Source organism: Populus alba, chromosome 1, assembly GCF_005239225.2.
Source record: "Populus alba chromosome 1, ASM523922v2, whole genome shotgun sequence".
NCBI classification, from domain to species: Eukaryota; Viridiplantae; Streptophyta; class Magnoliopsida; order Malpighiales; family Salicaceae; genus Populus; species Populus alba.
In genome coordinates this window covers 45,635,566-45,655,569 of record NC_133284.1, presented here as the reverse complement: position 1 = coordinate 45,655,569, position 20,004 = coordinate 45,635,566, and the positions used below count along the sequence as shown (strand labels likewise).

Here is a 20,004-nt window from a genome sequence, read left to right as displayed (position 1 = left end):
TGTACATATCGAACCTCTGCTCCTATCAACCCTCGTAATTTACTTGTGCTGAGACATTGTTTGATGTGTGTTAGTGATTGTTTTTTTAAAAAGTTTTTAATTTAAAAATGTATTAAAATAATTTTTTTTAATATGGTGTATCAAAACAATTCAAAATTATATATAAAAAATAATAAAAAATTAAAAAAAATATAAAAATACTTTTTAAAAACAAAAAATAAAGATATTCTAAACTATTCACAATGATGTAATGTTATCCAACCATAGTGAAAGGGCGACTTTTAACGCAAGGGTGAGAGACATGCTAAGATAATGACTTCATACACAATTGTGCAAAAATAGTTGTCTTCGCATGTGTTTATATGGTTTCACATCGCAATTGATGATACATGAAAAAATTACACAAATATTTTATATAATGTATATATATTTATAAATATTTTTTTAAATATTCTATATATTTATAAGATATCTATACAAAATATTTATATTAAATATCCTAGATATTTATTAAGATATCTATCTTAAGAAAATCTATATAAATAATCTCTTTATAAGTATAAAAGGACTAGGCCAAAATTCATCTCTCTAAGTCATCTTTTTAGACTTCAAATTTAACACAATACAAGTCTGACACAAGACTTAAACAAGGTTTAATGAATATTTAAGCTAAGAGAATACTCATTCACCCTGTCACCTTTACAAACACTATACTGACTCAAGCATCAGGTTGTTTTTCTTGCAGGTGTTGTCAGGCCGACCAAATCTTCTGGGTTAAGTTTTATCAACCTAAGAAAAGTGCCCCAATCTTTCTCCTTATGATTCTTTTCAGCCTCATTATTTGGTGTCGTTTGTGGGATGGAATAAGGGTGGAATCAATATGTTGCGACGACATTGGGAGGATTGGGTTGCAACAAGTTTATCCGGGATATAATTATTAATTTGTTCTAGGTGAAATTTTTGTGTATATATAGTTGTTTATATTTTTTTTTCTAACAAAGAATAAAAATTTCATCAACGAGTTTTCATCAAGTTAGCATTATTTTGTAACCAAAGCTTAATTTTTAACAGTTAGGTCGATGTGTCTCCTAGTTTTAGAGACTAACTTAGACCTAGTGCGATGCTTTAAATCCTATAATAAGTTCAATATTAAGTCCATGAGTCTCCTTCAAATAGGGACCAACGTAGTTTTCTTTTCAATTTTTTGGTACAACAACAATAAAGAGTCAAGATACATTATTTATATAAACTAAAACTAAAAATCATCTTGTTGTAAAATTCATGATTCAAATGCTAACTAGACAAACATCAACCAATAATAAATGACTCATAAATAAGCTCATAAAATAGTTTAGATAGTAAATGGCACGCATAAAATAAATTTAGGAGAAAATTTATGATAAAGTTAACCTTTTGATTGAAAGGATGTGGTACACATGATATCTATATTTTTCTAAGTATAACTAACTCCTTACTTGCATATTTAAAACCGGTGCATATTTAAGATTCTTAGGTTTTTTTTATAGAACCAAGTGGCAGCTGCATTTTTTCTTATCTCCCTTTGACTTTTAAAATATAAGAATAATAAACTTGAGAAAATTATATAAATAAAAAATTATAATATAAAAATAAACAAACAAAATCTCATTTGTATCAAATATTCAAGTTTCGTATAAAATTATTTGGAAAACAATTGTTAATATTACTATAAAAGAAGCTAATATTATTTGGAAACAATGACATAACTGGATAATTATTCAAACATCATTTTAATAAATTTATTTCAAAAGAATCTTGTTATAAAATAAGAATTAAAAAATGATTAAAGGGCCAAGCATGCATAGGCTGTAAATATAGACTTGCACCCATAAGCCGCATTTAAAACCTAGTTTTTTATTTTTGCATTATTGAAGGTGAAAACCACCGCCATTAAATCCTTCTTTTAAAGACAAATCCATAAACATCAAAGTCAAAGTTAGTTATTGATGATTCAATTCTAGTCATTCAAGAGCTTTCTCTCTCCTAAATTTTTTCAGTGTCTTTCTCTTTCCTCTCTCAAGATCTAAGGATTTAAAAGTAAAAAAAAAAATTTGATACTGAAATAAAGAATCTAGAAAGAGAAGGGACCTAATATAACAAAGTTTAAAATATAGGGGCTAACATATACTTTTACACGTCTATTGAACAATATACATGAGGAAAGGCTTTTGGTTTTATCAATGTCAACTGTGTTATTTGTTCTTTGGATTATTTTTTCTTACAATAATTAGAGATTAAAGTATACAAATCAACTTACTATTGAACTCCGAAATCATCACCAAGGTGAATCATGCAAAATCCACCTGCCGTTGAGCTTCAAAATGATATTTGGTATCTTGGACACGCGACAACATGCAATCTGAATAGAATAAAAAACCTCATGACAGTGAAAGTAGAGCTTTTAAGGACTAAATTGAATGAAAATAAAGTTTGATGAACAAACTAAAACACATCTAAGATTCGGGGGATTTAGAAAGGGAATTTGCCTAACAAGCAGTGGTATGAATAATGAGATGAGAAAGGATGAATAATAGCAGCATGATAGATCACGAATCTCTTTTATTTATTATATCCGTTAATTAGGAGAGAAAACCCTATAATTGAATGCATCTACTTCCATTAATAGAGCAGCTGATAAATTTTCAGAGCCAACATGTCATGTGACTGTCTTCAAAGCTGGAGGGATCAGTCCTTAATGCTAGGAAGGTCGAACAGCGGGCAAAAATGTAATTATAGCGGCATAATCTCTTGCTTCAATTTTAGCACTTTTAAACACGTAAAAGGAGAATCATCTGCTCTTCTGGCCCAGTTTCCACTCCTCTGTGTTTTTTTTTCAGCAAGCACGACGAGACATCCAAAGAACTGGATCATTCATTTGTCGTTTTGGCTGTCTGAACATGGCAGCAAGATTGCAAGAAAACAACATCTGGCATCGCCATGGCCTTGCCTGTGAGCCGGCGGTCCAAATCATCATGGCCTTGGTTTTTATGGATGGGGCAAACTCATGTCATACTGAGATAGGAATGGTCGATTTCGTCATGTTCTTGCATTGCATGTGTAGTGGTCGAGATTAGAAAGCGATCGAAGGTCTCACACATGATGATGATGCATGGTGGGTATAATAGACTGTTTTTTTTTTTTTTTTTTTTAATTAATATATTTTTATATTTTTAAATATTTTAATGGACTGATATTAAAAGTAATTATTTTAAAATAAAAAATATAACATTTTAATATATTTTCAAACAAAAAAAACAAGTTAGGACTCATTCAAACACCCTAGTTACCAATCAATGACTGCTCTTCGAGAAAGTGCCACTTTGTATACCTATAAATACGTATATAGGCATAGGTATGTCTGAGAAGGACATGAGCGACCGTCCGGCAATCCCTCCTTGACGGACGAATAGAAGACGTGCAAGGTGAGGTCCATCCAAGCTTTGTCATTTTCACTTTGATTTTGTCACACAGGACGAAGCTCTCCTTATGCAACCCATGACCAAGACCAAGCTGGTCCATGGCAGAAGCTTTTCCTTGCGTCATCACTGCTCTTCCCCTCATGTATGGAACCCTTTTTCTATGTTTGAATTAGATCTTAAATGTTTGGACTTTCATATACCTTGTAAGTTATGTTAGGTGGCCCTAAAATTAACTCTATTAAATGAAATCTGACAGACATATTTGATTGAGCTGTTCCTAAGATTTCAAAATGAACATCATAAGTGTTGATCTAAAATGCAAGCATCCTAAATAATTAAAAAGAAAAAAAAACTTTAGCATTAGGGCACTCATGCCTGCGAGGATCACCTCGAATTAAACCTAAACTTCAACGTAATTAAAATGGTGTTTGAAAATATAATTGTGGTTGCGATTTCAAATGTTTTTTGCTCAAAAATATATTTAAATAATATTTTTTATTTTAAAAAAACTAATTTTAACATTAACACATTAAAAAAAAATCTGAAAATATAAAAAAATTAATTAAAAAAAAAAATTCAAACATCTAATAAACACAATTTAGATCATACTTGCCAACACTTTCTAATAGTATGATTCATTCCAAAGTCAAAACTAAAAATTTGTCAATTCGTGTGGAATCAATTGACTAGCAAAGCGAGAACAGTCAAAATTCCAATAGGGATATGGAAAGAGTGTACAAGGGGCATGGCTGGTGAATCATGATGATGCAATTGGGCATCACCGTTGATTCACATGGATGGTGGCTAGATGCCATACTCCGTGATATGATTCGGTGGTTAGAAGACACCAAATCAATGCGAGCCGTGACCCCCGCCCTGATCAATGTATAGGATTGAAAAAACTTTGACTGTCATTTTAAGCATTTTCACACACACGCATGTATAAATAGATATATAAATAGTAATTGCTTGAGTTTACTCTCTAATAATTACAAGTTTGAGTTTTTTTTAGAGTCATTAAAAATTTATATGATCGTTAATTTTAGACCGTAAAAATAATCGTTAGGATATATACAAGCTGGTCCGGAAACTCATGTTAATATAAAAAAATTTTGATATATAAATTATTTAGTTTGTAAAATTACTTGACATCATTTTAAGGGGCACCTAATTAATAAGTTCTGTCCACCCATGGAATTATAAGAGTTTCAAGGATATAATGATATAGCATGATTACTAATTTGTTGCCATAACGACAATAATCTTTTGTTTTTGTCCCCGTTCGTTTAGACCATGTGACCCAGACATCAACAATCTCAGAGTGCAGCTATTTGAGTCATGGCCTAACGGACACCACCCCACTTTTTTTTTTTTTTTTTTTTCAATAAGTTTCAACCTATTTTTTTGAGTTTTGATTAATCAAAATTCGGCATCACAAATCATTCATACATATAATATATATTTTTATAATGAATCGATATATTTTCTGAATTTTCTGATGGATTCTTTTCAAACATAAAATTTTAAGCATCCACCATATTTTTTTAGTTAATAATTAAGAGTATAAATCATAGTTTTAGACCCAGTCTAGTCCAAGGCTCGGGTTCCGAATTTTGACCGGGTCATCCGGGTCAATTATTTTTTAAAAAATTAAAACGACGTTATTTTAGTAAAAAAAAAAAAAAAAAATCAATAGATTATAACTAAATTTGTAATTAAAATTTTAACTGGATCTTACCTGGTCAACTGAGTTAGTTAGATCACATCAAGTTTTTCTTCTTTTTTTTTTTTTATTTTTTCAACTCAACCGATTTCAATTCCAAATTTAAAATCGACCTGTCAGCCAGTTTTTAAAACTATGTCATAAATACAAACTATTTTCTACACAATTCCGGCACCACTTTCTCATATAGTGATTATTTCTGGAATTGACATTTACCAACCTCTCAATAATAGCATGCTAGATACTATCCGATAACAATATTTATATTAAGCAATTGTAACATTTCTTTTCATGTTCGAGATAAACTCACAGGATCAAGATCTATAAATAATTTAAAGCAAAAAAACTCGATTTTTAAGTGAAAATTCTTTTCCAACTTCATAAGCTAGAGACATAAATTGATTGGGCAGCTACATGGATCAGAACATTTTTTGGTAAATGGTTGTTTAGAGTAGAGAAGGAATTTCACCTGGGAAACAAAAGGGAATCTGATCAGTACTGTACAAGTCAACTATTGGGCAAGAAAAATGGGACCAGAAGTCGAGAGTGGTGGGATTATTTTTCGAAGCAAATCATGTGGCATCCACTGATCAAAGAAAGAAAACCGAAGCATGTGTTGTCGTTTTCTTCTTAAGTATCCAGGATTAGCGGGGCTTTAAAATTAAAAAAATAAAATAAAATAAAATAAGTTGAAATCGGGTAGCATAAAAAAACTACAAGAAAAATACAGTGCGTCTTTCGAGTTCCAAGATCCTAATAGTGTTGTTCAACCACCCCCCTCCCTAAAAGAAGAAGAAGAAACAAACAAAGAAAAAAAATTACGCATTGGTTATTTTAGTAATCAAGATCTCTGGATAAATTTTAATTACAAGGTATAGTAGTATTAACTAGATTGTTGTTAGTATGATGGGGTTAGATTAATTTTTTTTAATGTAAAAAAATATTCAGGTGTTACTAATATGTTCTTTAATAAAATTTTTTTAATTATATAGAAGTTGACTCCGTATAATTCAATTAACTTTATAGTATTTAGGTATATATATATTAATATGTTTTAAAAAGCTGATTATGTGCGTGAAATTCACGCAAACACGCATTGGTGCTTTCACAATTGTTCTTACGACAAGCTTTGGCTTTCACGATAACATTTTAATCCTCACAGCATCACCTCCATTCTTGGGTGGCACTTGTGGTGAAAAACGTATGGTTTAGCGCCATTAATCTTTTTTTTTCCCCTTTCTTTTTTCCTCTTTCTTTCTCAGTTTCGGAGCCTTTCCTTGGATATTTTCAAAGTAGCCATTTGATTCCTTTTCTTTTAAATTTGATCCTTATTCATTTTATTGATATTTTTTATTTTAAATAATCAATAAAATTGAAATTTTCTTTTAATTTAACCATCATTTGATTTTTTTTTTACCTTTTAGATCTAGTTCTCGTTCTTCTGACTGTTAAGTTATTTTTTCAAACTTATTTTGTTAATTGATTTTTTTTTAATTTTATCCTTTAGTATATTTGCTCTTTTTATTTTATGTCTGATTTAGCATTTATTTTTTATTGTTATTTATTTTATTTTTAAACTTTTTTTAATGAAACTTTCTTTTTTGATTTCATCTCTCAATATTTTATTTATTGAAACTTTGCTAACCTTTGAGGTTACAAGTTCTTTTTTACAAGTGATTTTTTTTCTTAGTCTATCATTCTATGAGATTATCTCTATATCATGTGTCAGGTCACATATTTTGTATATTAACCCAACTTAATCCGACCCAAGACTTTTTTTCATTTTTTGTTATAGCTATCCTTTTATTTTTAATTATATTATCAAATTAATTAAAGTTTAGCTTGACTTTCAAGTTTCTCTCACTTAAAATTACTATCGTCCTCTAAACATTTTGTTTACATGTTAAAATTTTTTAAAAGACGCCAAAATCTTTTTACTGTACAATAATATTGAAAATAATGAAAAGACTCTCCATTTGCCATTTGTCCATTAGTTTTTTTTTTTATTCCATTGGTAAAAAAGTTAGTTTACTGTGTATTTTTAATTAAAAATACAAAACTAACCTTAAGTAGAAGTTTAAAAATTTATTTCATAGTATTGTAAATTAGCTGTACAATCAAAACACAAAACACTTATCCTGCATCCAATCAACTTTAGAACACCAAAATTATCCTAAGGCATAGATTATTCTACCCTTAAATACATGGGAATTTTTTTTTTTTAAGGTCATAAAGGAGAAAATACTGTTCCATCTATGGTGAAATGTCTAAGTAAACAATGTTTTCTCCATCTCTTTTTATTTTTTATTTTTTTAATAATACTAAAACCCGACCATTAATACAGCAACCTTCTGTACTTGGCATTGAACGGGTTGCCAATAAATTCAATTAAAATTTGAGCTGTCATTTTGTTAATACGATCACAGCCAGATGGGACACGGTAGGCGAGACCCCAACAGCTGATGAAACGCATAATTATTTAGGTGGTGACTGTGATTGGTATAATAATAATTTTTTAAAATATATTAAAATATTTTTTTTAAAATTTATTTTTCATATTAATATATCAAAATACTAAAAAAATAAAAATTTAATTTAAAATAAAAAATTTAAATTTTTTTATTAAAACACGACACTAGTGCACAAACATATTATCGTTGTTTACCATTTTATACCGAGATTAATATAGCATTTGAGATTGCAGTTAGATTTTATTTTTAAAAAATCTTGAATTTTTTTAGTTTTAATATTTTTATGTTTTGATATTAAAAATAAATTTTAAAAAATATAAATATATTATTTTTATGTATTTTTTAAATAAAATACATTTTAAAAAATAATATTCACCGCATTAACAAAAACAAACCCGTCTTCTCCTTTATAATTTCAGGGACTATAGTATGGAAAAACCAACTAAACCTTCTATAGTTGTCTCTGAGCTGGATTTTATTTTTTCTCCTGTCTGGTCAAAATGTACTTGCCCAAACAATAAAGTAACCAGCCCCATTTACATGTACCACATAAAGAAGTGAGCTTTTCCACAAGGAATTATTTTTTTTGAGAGAGAAAAATACAAACTTTCTAAGGAGAGAGGTTCTGGGTACCTGAATCGAACTGTGGTATGGAACTGAGAAAACGTCACTCACCACTGGTGGAGTTTTGGCGTTTTCTCTAGGCAACTTGGTAAAGGAAGGAACTTTGATTTTTTCACGATTCTGTAGAGAATTCAAAGTTTGGAGTCAATTGTAAGAGAGATTTCAGGTTTTGGGACGTATCCCCTTTCCGCATTTACGATATGTTTAGTGGCGTGTTTCTTTATACAGCTAAAGTGTGAACTTGGCCCTGGTACATGAATGCTTCTGGAGTTGGAAAACTAAGGGGGTCAAAATTTAGGATTTTGATGTTCGTATTTGTACACTTTGTATTTGTATGATTAATTGATTATAGGAGGAAGCTGGAGTTGAAGTTGTGTTTTTTTTGTGGCTTTGAAGAAACTTTTTGCTTTCCAGGCAAAAAATTTGGTTGCTTGCTGTTGTTGGTTTAAAATTAACAGAGAGAGAGACTGTGGGGGCTTAAAGATTTAAAACAAAGGTTCGTGTGTCTCTGAGTAGGATTCCTTAGAATGGAAGGAGATACCAAAGAAATGAGATCCTTGGCCTTAACTCCAACATGGTCAGTTGCAACTGTGCTGACAATCTTTGTAGTTGTTTCTTTGATTGTGGAGCGCTCAATTCACAGACTAAGTAATGTAAGTGGCATCGTCTACCCACTGTATAGTAATTTTCTTATTTTCTCATCTGTTGTTCCAGAGGTTGTGTTTTCTCATTGTTATGATTTAGCAGACTCACTTTGACATGCGATGTCTGTGTTTATACAGAATTTGATTGTTGTTCTTTTCTTTCATTCTATTTAAAGTCCAAGGTCTAGAATGAATTCTCTTAAAATTTTATTTATATATTTGAGCCCTTTGAAACTTCAAGGCACTTTACTTGGTAATTGATTTCTGCCACTACTTCTTTTCCCATGTTTTGATGACTTTGAGTTGCGAAATAGCTTTTATTTCTTTTTTGAGGGCTTTTAGCTGATACTTCTAGTTTTCTGTTTGTGTCATAGTCATGGCTGTAGGCTGAGATCTCATTGATTGTTTCAATTGCATCAAATGCTTTAGATTTGAAAATTACGTATTGGATGACTGTTATGGAAGCACTAGCTTTGTAAAACTTTGTTTCAACAGCTTTATGATGAATTTAATCTGTTTGCTTTAGGAGAACTGGATATTGACAGATGAATTGAAACCGAATCTGTCAGATCTTTTTTGTAATTTTAGCTCATATTTTGTCTATTTTCCTTTCTGGAATGTCAATACTGTGTTAGTTTCTAGAGCTTTGGTGACTGCTCTGAAACTTGATGCTTTATATGTTTGTATTTCAGTGGTTGCGAAAAACCAATAGGAAACCTTTGCTTGCAGCTGTGGAGAAAATGAAAGAAGGTATTTTCCAAGTTCTAAGTGCAACATTTGATGCTGCAGAAAGTTCTTTTTGTTCTTTTGGTTACAAGTGATTCTTAGTTCCCCTTCATATATTTTTGCAATTTTCATTCACAAGTATTGTTTTGTACTTGTCTTCAGAGTTGATGCTGCTCGGATTCATATCACTTCTACTAACAGCTACCTCAAGCACCATTGCCAATATTTGCATTCCATCAAAGTTCTATGATGGTAATTTTGCTCCTTGCACTAGGTCTGAGATTGATGACGAAGTTGAAGATAATTCTTCTCAGGGACGTAAACTGCTGATGCTTCCCGTTCTTCCTCATCCACTTCGAAGAATATTGAATGGCTTGAATCGGAATACCTGCAAAGAGGTATGTCATTTATCTTATATAAACATTGCTGATGATCTTGCTAGAGATTTATCTATGGTGTCTGAAATATTTGAATTTTCAACAGTGTATTGATAACATTGATTTATTATGGCTTTTGTCTTAATGATAAAATATGTAGAAAAGAGATTTTCTTTTTGGGTCACTTTTAGAAGGCAAATTAGTATTCTAAAAACTGTTTGACGTGCAGGGACATGAGCCGTTTGTGTCATATCAAGGTCTTGAGCAGTTGCATCGCTTTATTTTTGTCATGGCAATCACACATATATCTTACAGTTGTTTAACAATGTTGCTGGCGATTGTGAAGGTTAAGCATTTTTTTGTATTCCATTATAGTTGTTGCTTTTCTTAATGGTGGAATGATTTTAGGAATGATTAAGTTCACATAATAAATAAATTACACAACATAATGAAAGGAAAAAGGATAAATTATGTATAGAACAAGATCCACTATTCAATTTATTGTTAGATGGAAAGGAGTTTGTAAATTTTGTTCCAGGTATGCATTCCCCGTTGGTTGAATGATTTCAATTTGGTTTCAATATGACTTGCTCTCATGTTTTATACGGGCCTCTCCTCCTATAGGTTTAACTCTTTGGTGTTAAACTTCAAGGTATTTTGAGTCCATTTTGTTTTCTGTTGTTGCTGTTTCCCCTCGTGCTGGGCCCATGGTTGCTGCTATCAACTATGCCGAGTGCTCTCTGTTGAGCTTGGACATCAGAGGGGTTGTTGAGTAATGTTTTACTGGATAATTATAAAGTTTGACATGACTATGAAAATAGTATACAGTTTGATCTTGTTTAGTTGCCTTATATAATTCATGATATGTGTCTCTCCTCCTACAAGCATTAGCTTTTTGGTTAGAAGCTTTAACAGCATTCTCAGAAGCAACATGCTTGCCTTACAATCAGCATCTGTTGTTTCAACCTTTGGTCTTTGTATCTAAAATATGGCTCTGTTTATTCTGTGATAAGAATATGTGTGCTGACCCATCCAGTATTTGCAAGTCAAACTTGTGATATATTATGTCAAGATGACTCAAGGAGAGGAAACCATGTTCACCATATAAACCAAGTTCTTCCCTGATCTGTAGTTGCATTAAAGACAAGACATTATTTGAATTGTGAAACTAGAGAACTATAATGTTGTTATCACTGTGGCCATCTGTCTAACTTTGTAATTGGTTCACCAGATTCACAGCTGGAGGATATGGGAGGATGTGGCTCATATGGACCGACATGATGTATTAACAGGTAAGCTTTAAGCAGGAAAGTGGTTTTGGATAGATTTAAAATTTTAAACAGTAGTCGTGTTGCCTAATTCTTTTTGCCTATTTCAGCTTTATAGAAGATGGCTGATCTAGAATATACATGCCCAATCTCTCACTCTCTTCAATATACAGTATTTAGCTTGTTCTTATATACATATATATGTCTAGATGCTAGACCTTTAAGGAGATTGAGACTTGATCTTATGTATCTTGATGGTCAAAGGTGGAATTGAGATATTTAGGAAAGAACAGGAACTTGCAATAGTGTTTTTTTTATTTTTTTTTAGTTGGACATGAGAAAGGGTTTATTTGGTTATGCAAACTGGAGACCTCACATGAAGTCAGTAAGGAGCCTGAAGGAAGGTAGAATTGAAGACAGTAATTGGAAAAGATATTACTTTGGCGCCTGAGTTCTCATTTGAGCATTCATCCTTATAGCAGAAACATGACCGATCTCTGTAGATTTGGTTATGAAAACTGGAGACCTCACATGAAGTCAGCAAGGAGCCTGAAGGAAGGTAGAATTGAAGACAGTAATTGGAAAAGATATTACTTTGGCTCCCGAGTTCTCATTTGAGCATTCATCCTTATAGCAGAAACATGACCGATCTCTGTAGGCCTGGGCTTATTGTTACGTCTGATGCAGTTCAGCATATTTATGATATGCTTTCCATAATTAGTGTGATCAGAAAGCACTGTTTTGCAAGGGATACCTTCACATTCCAATCATTTCAATTGCAAATACGTATTTAAGAAATATTTTTATAACAGAAATAATGACTTTAGCAATTTATTCTGTAACAGAAATCAATAGAGAGAAGACATTCCGAAGGCAAACAACCTTTGTAAGACATCATACATCAGGTCCTTTGGTAAAGAATAGTTTTCTTATTTGGGTGGTAGGTACAAAACTCCTTTTCTTGCTCTTTTAATGCTCTCTATGCTGGTAGTCCATGCTTGCTTGTTATTCATGCTAATTCTGCGATAAAATTGGAGCTGTGCTACCAGGCCTTGTTTTGTGCTGATCTTCGTTTGATGTATTTCAATACCAGAGAGACAATATTGCAATTTTACATTGACAACTCACAATATGATCTTCATGTCACACACCTGATCCAAAACAATACTTGTGTCTATCCTACATGCTCCACTTTGTAAACAATCTCATAACTCACCAAAAAGATAAATAAATATGGATCACTGAAATTGAAGCATTGGAATTTACAACTGGAGCTTCTTTGTTACGGGTTTTTGAGATGCTAGTGTTTCTTCTTTCATGAACGTTTAGGAAGGGGCATTAGGCAATTTCCTCCTTTTCATGTTTGTTGATAATGTACATTTTAACCTTGTTAGTTTCCTCCTTTCTTTCTTCATTTTGTTGCCATTTTACTTCTATTGTTTGAAAGAGCATCTGTTTATATTTGCTTGCCACTTTTTTTTTTTTTGGTCCGGATGATAATTTCTGCTGAAGTGCTCGTTTTATCAACTTGCAGACATGTTTCTTCCGGCAATTTGGGCGTTCAGTGGTTCGCACAGACTACCTTACTCTTCGTAAGGGCTTCATCATGGTATACTTTGTTGTTATTTGCTAGCCCATACTTTTAAGTGAAGTTTAATTTTCAAATAGTATTTACAACATTGAAGGTGCATAAAGGAAAGTTTAATTTACTAGCATTTAGGATGTACTACAAATGTAAGATGGCACTCTCCTCCTGGAGAAATAGGGAAGTAGGAGAATTATGATCCCAGAATCAGGTGAGGAATTCAATGCTATGGAAGGAAGGCAGGGGCTTGTACTACGGTTTATAAAAAAAGAAGATATCGGAGTAAATATACATAGATAAACTCATGCAGTAAAAAACATAATATAGGATAGACCATAACAGATGGGCATTATATTGTGATGGAATATTTTGAAACCAACCTCAAATTATGGTAGATGGAAAATATTTTGACACCATATTACTTCTTTTGATATTTAAAATGAGATGTTGAATCGAGTCAGAAACCAAATCCATGTTTGAGGCATCTGGCAATTGGAATGTCTTTGCTGATAGACTGGTGGTACTATTAGTGATTGCTTTATTAACACCCATCCCTTTTATTTTCTTATTCATGGCAGAATCACAACCTCTCATTGAAATATGATTTTCACAGCTACATGATTCGCTCTATGGAAGAAGAATTCCAAAGAATTGTTGGTGTGAGGTAACATCTATGTACTTTGGATGTTTCTTGTATTTTTAGGTCATTCATTTGTATGATTGAGCTAGGAGAAAATGGACCTGCTAAATGCCTGCTTGTTCAATTCCTTGCAGTGGTCCATTGTGGGGATTTGTTGTTGCATTCATGCTTTTTAATGTAAAAGGTACAGTTATGTAGGTGAAAAATGATGGTATAAATTCTTTTGTTTTGCACTTGCTTTTGGATAACAATATACAAGTTTTGATGATTTGTGCATTTTCTTTTGAATTATTTGTGACTCTTTTCAATTTACCATGACAATTACCAGCCTCAGTTTTCATACATTGGACTATACATCATGTGATCTACGTCATATGTTGTGTAGTGTATGATAGAGTTATCCTAGGTCTTAAACTTACTAAATTATGGTTTGTTTGATTTGGAACAATCTACAGGATCTAATCTCTATTTCTGGATAGCAATCATTCCAATCACTGTGAGTACTGGTTCTTTTGAGTTTTGGTTTTATCAATCACTTGGATGCTGCAAAAGGCATTTTCTTAGGTAGTAGCACAAGTATGCTGTGAGAAACAGACACTTGAACAGGCAACTGATCGCATTTAAAAAATTTTGTATCTAGAGTGAATAAAGCTTTATGTACCCTTGCAATTGTATTGGGTTTCTCTAATGTTTCACATCATGGGCAGCTTGTTCTTCTTGTGGGTGCAAAGCTACAGCATGTAATTGCAACCTTGGCTTTGGAGACTGCTGGTCTAACTGGACATTCTATGGGAGCAAAACTGAAGCCTCGAGATGATCTTTTCTGGTTCAAGAAGCCAGAATTAATGTTGTCATTGATTCATTTTGTTCTGTTCCAGGTAAGCAATTCTCACCGTGATCAATTGCTCAAATTAAAATGGTAACACATACCATCCTTTCAGTTCTTTCTTTCCTAGAAAATGGTTTTATGGTGGTGTGCCAAAGTAGTTAGAACTGACATCACAATTTTTTTCCTTTGAAATTTCATTGCAGAATGCATTTGAATTGGCTTCGTTCTTTTGGTTTTGGGTAACTCCTCTTCCCTTACTTGATTGGTATTCACTGGACTGTGATAGTTCACTTTTGTCCTTCTTGACATCTACCAAGCTCAAATTTATTATAATTTCTGTGATTTGGTTGAACAAAAATCTCACTTTTTGCTCGGTTTTGTCGCCTCAATGTTTACTATATTCATTTGAGAAACATTTTGGAACTCGCTTAAAGAATGATATTGTGGACCGGAGGAATCACAAATGAGGAAATACAAAAATCTTCTTTTCCTTGCTTAATGAGATTTTGAATCTGTACATTGAACTAATGTCTTTTGTTGGATTGATTTACAGTGGCAATTTGGGTACAAGTCCTGCTTTATTAGGAACCATTGGCTGGTGTACACACGACTTGTTTTGGGGTATGCATACATCTGAGATAGTTGAGACTTTGTTGAGGATTTATCAGCTTTTTTACAGCCACTGCATCATTGTATTATCTTGTAGGTTTGCTGGGCAGTTCCTCTGTAGCTACAGCACCTTGCCACTATATGCACTAGTTACTCAGGTATCATATTCATTGGGAAGTGCTTTTCCCCAAGGAAAATTACTGGTTAATTTTTATTTATAGGCAACAAGTTACCAATGCATAATCTACTAGTAAACAAATATCATGAGCAATAAATTAGAAATGCATAATCTACTGTAAGCTAGTTTTAACCTGTATCCAGTACAGATATACAGGAACTTCCAGGGATAAAGACTCTTGACTGCCAATATAGCCTAACAGCATATGCCAGCTACATATATCTCCATTCCTGGGCCTATTGTTGAATCCAACCACAGTAACTCAAAGAAAGAGAGAAGGCACTTCATCTATATATAGTTATCTATGCAGTGTATAAATAATGCCGGAGTTACGTAACTATTGAATGGCAATCAGATGCATTGATATGTCCAAGTAGGATGAGTGAAGTTCCTCGTGACTATATGTTTATGCAGTGTTGCGCAAGCTCCCAGTTTATGGGTGTACCTTCATGGACTGATTTGTCAGCTACCAAGTCTTATTATTATTATTTTTTAAAAAAATCTCGTCTGCTCTTTCTTTTCTGGGAGCAATGCATAAGAACTAGCAAACCTCATATTTTATTAGACATGAGAACAAGTCATGAAGTCGAGTCCTCTAGATTGCCCTGATTTTTTTATGGCTTTAAATCATCTTTATACTCTTGTGAGTAGGACATGCCCCCCTCCCCCTCCACAGAACTAGTAACGTGAATCATGTTTGAGCAGGTTTTCATTGTGTTAAGGTGGTTAGGATTGTTTCATATATTTAGGTTCAATCATTTCCTGTTATTGTTAGCATCATGTAATGCTCCCTCTGTTTTTGCAGATGGGAACAAACTACAAGGCAGCATTAATTCCGCAAAGAATAAGGGACACAATCCATGGGTGGGGGAAGGCGGCTAGGAGGAAGAGAAGGCATGGAAATTTCACAGATGATTCTACCGTACACACAGACACAAGCACAGTAATGTCACTTGAGGAAGATGATCATCAGTTGCTTGATATTCGTGATATTGCTGATGGTCCAGTCACTCAAATTGAGTTGCAGCCTGCTTTTATTTCAGTTAGTCCTGGCCCGGTTGCCAATGAAACTTCAAGTAGGGCTTGCACTCCTCTTCTTCGTCCCTCAGCTTCTGTGTCATCATCAGAAACACCAAATCTTAACGTGGAAGGTATTCATAGGTCATCTTCTATGCCAGTTAGGGAAGGTAATAAATTGGAGGTATTCTGTCGTCAAATTTAGGCTTTGCAGGGATCCTGTAAAGTACAAGGGAATCAAATAGAAAGTAGAAAGTGCACGAATAAGCTAACCTAGTATTTTGAGCAGTTCCCTTTTCCCTCGTTCTTTTCAGGATCCAGCTAAAGTAGGTACTCTTTTCTTGATCATATGCTGTATTTGCCAATCTTGAATCATATACCATACTCTTAGGATTTGAGTCGTAGCATGAGTACATAGAAGAAGGAAATCAATACATTAGCTTACTGTAATAGAATCTTGCTCGTTGTATTCTTAACTTACAGGTAATAGAAATGATGCAAGTTATTATGAATTGATCCTCTGCATGTATTATGCTCCTATGGAACCAAACCAACTTCTTGCTTGAAGTAATGATTGACCTACAAGGTTGTTTTTTTTCAAGGCAACAAGATTTGATGAGTGTGTATTTCTTCTTTCCCCCATTGCTTTATGACTTTTTTTTCCCTTTTTTGGTAATTGATGTGTTTGTATCTGGCTTATTCGTGTTTTTCAATTGATAGCATGCAATGTGTCAACTCGAACAATCCTAGCCGTGGTTCATTATATTTTTCAAGAAAATTTGATTTTTTTTATAATTAATTTTTTAGTATTTTTAGATCTTTTTAATATGTGATATTAAAGATAATTTAAAAAAATAAAAAATAATATTATTTTAATGTTTTCAAACAAAAGCAATAACTAGTGCACTTCGGAACCTAATAGTGTGTCTTATATTTGATATTATATATGATGTTTTTTAATTAAAAACATATTATAATAATATTTTTTAAAATTTTTTTATATTAATATATAAAATCAATAAAAAACATCTAAAAAAATATTTTGAAAAGAAAGTTATACAATAATAAATTTACTTTGTAGAACACCATCTCCCCTTTGCCTGGGGAATGCAGACTGTTATGCTCACTTACTGGTCTCTGCACCGTGTGTGGCCTTGCAACCGTTTCGTAGCACCATGCTCATGGACTCCGTGGCTCCATGCTTGCAGTAGACTCATGAGCCTCACGTGGACTCCATGGCTTTGTAGCGGCGACGAAGGGTTCGTGAGCCTTAGGTGGACCCCATGGCTCTGAGGTCACAATGATAGACTCGTGAGCTTCATAAGGAATCCATGGCTCTGGGGCTTAAGGATGGACTCGTGAGCCTTGTGTGGATTCCATGGTTCGGAGGCCGCAATGATGGACTCGTAAGAGCCATGTGGACTCCATGGCTGCAATGATGGACTCATGAGCCACATCTTTTTTGACCTAGGTTTGGGTTTCACTGTCAGGCTCATCATTTGCTTTTGATCCTGATCTCCCTCTCGGATGACGTTCGGAACTGGTTGTGTAACCGATGCTTAATTGACCAAAACCCCTACCGATTCCTGGTACTGTGCTGTGGCCGCTACCCCCATCACCTCTTCCAATCCCATAGCCATAATTAAGCAAGAGATCACCGGGAAGTACTAGTCTCCACTCGATCCGCCACCAAACCCCATACCTTTTTCCAGCCCCACCAACGTGAGAACTACCATGGCGAAAGTCTCCGAGTTTTTGGTCATTAGTGTCGAAAAGGAACTTGTGAGCAATGCTGAAGCTAAAGCATAGCAAGACCAAGAAACTCACGCAGGCATACTTTAGTGCAGTCATCTTATTTTTGTTTTGATTTGATTGTTAATCATGCATGGCAGCAAATCAAGTCTTGGATATATAGTGAGTGAAAGCTTAATTAGGGAGAGACTAAATGGGTAGTGGGTAATCCGGAGCCATGAAAGGAAGATCCCTAACCTTTAAGCCAGAGGCAGAATGCAATCCGTTGTTAAAGAACCATCTTAATCTAAAAATTTAAGCTTTTAGGTAAGGTTTCATGATATAATTTATTTTCTAACACACTCCTTTAAGTGAAAGTCCTTTAGGCTTGAAATTTGCACAAGCCCACATTAATTTTTATTAAATAAATGAGGATAATGAAATTCGAACTCATAACTATTTAATCATCAAGATTTTGATATTATATCAAGAAATCATCTCAATCTAAAAATTTAAGCTATAAATGACGTACTATGATATAATTTATATTATTCTTTAATATGCGTAAGGCAATTCTTTGGTAGTGCAAATATGTATAGCTCTCCTATTCGCCTGCAACCATCCTTGAGCTGTTGTTGACGCAATGCATGCTTCAAGCGAGTTTCTAACATCGTAGCCCGATTACCATCATCCTCATCCTCATCCAAGGCTTTCTCCCCTTTTCAGATGGGAACAAAGTCATAAAATACAGTGCAGCGTCTTCATTTCAAGAGATTAATAATTATGGGAGAATGTATACTCCATGCATGGCTAGGGAAGACATATCTAGGAGGAAGAAAAGGCACGGAATTTTCACGTATGATACGATCACTCTACCATGCATAAACATTGAGTGCTAAAGTAATGCAATGATTAACGCACTAGATCTTCTTTTAGAGACAAAAAGATTTTTTAACCCAACAGGATTGATTTGATGATCATCTGTCTTTCCCGTTTTTCCCTCAAGTTTTATTTATTTATTTTGGCAATTTACTTTTGATGTTTTCTACATTTCTATCTTCACCATCTCCTTGTTTCTTGTCTCAAATAATACAGAATTAGGGTTTTTTTTATTCGTTTTTAAACACTCCTTGAATGAAATTTGAGATGGAATTGTTCGAAACATTCAGCTACTTATTCGGGGGAAAGCACAGACTGTTTTCCTCACTTATTGGTTCTGCGCTGTGTTTGATCATATTTTTAGTATAGCGCCTTGCTCATGGACTGTGTGGCTCCGTGGTTGCAACGTTGGATTCATGAGTCTCATGTGGACTCCATGGCTCCATGGCCACATCGATGGACTCATGAGCCTCGTCTCTAGAAACCTCATCCTGAGCTCCACTGTTGTGCTCTTCATCGTTTGCTTTTGATGCTGATCCTCCCTTCGTCGTTGAAACTTGATTATAACATTCTGGGCTGCAGGTACATCCATTGCCTATTTGACCATACCCCGGAATGAAATGCGGTGGAGGCATACCAATTCCTGCTATCGTGCCACCACTGCTGCCACCTTGCCCTCTTCCAATCCCATAACTAGGAGATCGAGTACCCGCAGCTCCACCGCTGCCTTGTCCTGCTCCAATCCCTCCACCTATTTCAAAACCAGGCAATCCTATGCTACCCCCAAAATCAAAACCAGGCCATCTTATGCTACCCCCAACACCAAAACCAGGCAATCCTGGGATGAAGCCTCTTCCGCCAGTTCCAGACGCAGACCCATCTGAACCTACTCCAATACCCCAGCCGGATCCACCAGTCCCGGGGTCTTCATATCCATTCCGACCAGCTCCATACCCGACTCCATACCCTAACCCAACACCTACCCCACTTGATCCGCCACCACTGCCAAACCCAAAATCTTTTCCGATCCCAGTCCCGGTCCCAGGATCATCAGTACTACCATGGCGTTCGCCTTCATGCATTTGGTCATCATTGTCCAAAAAGAATCTGTGAGCGAAACTGAAGCTTGAGCATAGCAAGACCAAGAGACCCACGTAGGCACATTTCAGTGCTGCCATTTTTGTTTTGTATCGATCTGCAAGACAGCAAATCAAGACATGGCTTTATATACTGAAAGCTTAAGAG

General features: G+C 34.1%; 1 protein-coding gene across 1 annotated transcript; it reads left to right on the top strand.

Annotated features, from left to right (window-relative positions):
* Positions 1-8,156: 8,156 nt before the first annotated feature.
* On the top strand, positions 8,157-16,750 carry LOC118037424 (MLO-like protein 11). Its single transcript, XM_035043388.2, has 15 exons — positions 8,157-8,929; positions 9,613-9,670; positions 9,809-10,044; positions 10,253-10,369; positions 11,255-11,315; positions 12,137-12,231; positions 12,826-12,900; positions 13,455-13,540; positions 13,651-13,700; positions 13,972-14,012; positions 14,224-14,394; positions 14,549-14,584; positions 14,899-14,966; positions 15,052-15,112; positions 15,938-16,750. Exons 1-15 carry the CDS (start codon positions 8,804-8,806, stop codon positions 16,352-16,354), a joined length of 1,698 nt encoding a protein of 565 aa, XP_034899279.1. The 5' UTR covers positions 8,157-8,803; the 3' UTR covers positions 16,355-16,750.
* Positions 16,751-20,004: the final 3,254 nt, after the last annotated feature.

What these genes read in the sequence shown, in the direction of transcription:
- LOC118037424 (XM_035043388.2), top strand. Translation starts at nt 8,804, where the DNA reads ATGGAAGGAGATACCAAAGAAATGAGATCCTTGGCCTTAACTCCAACA. An exon ending in ATCGGAATACCTGCAAAGAG is followed by an intron (nt 10,045 to 10,252) that starts GTATGTCATTTA and finishes TTTGACGTGCAG; the next exon opens with GGACATGAGCCGTTTGTGTC. An exon ending in CAAAGAATTGTTGGTGTGAG is followed by an intron (nt 13,541 to 13,650) that starts GTAACATCTATG and finishes AATTCCTTGCAG; the next exon opens with TGGTCCATTGTGGGGATTTG.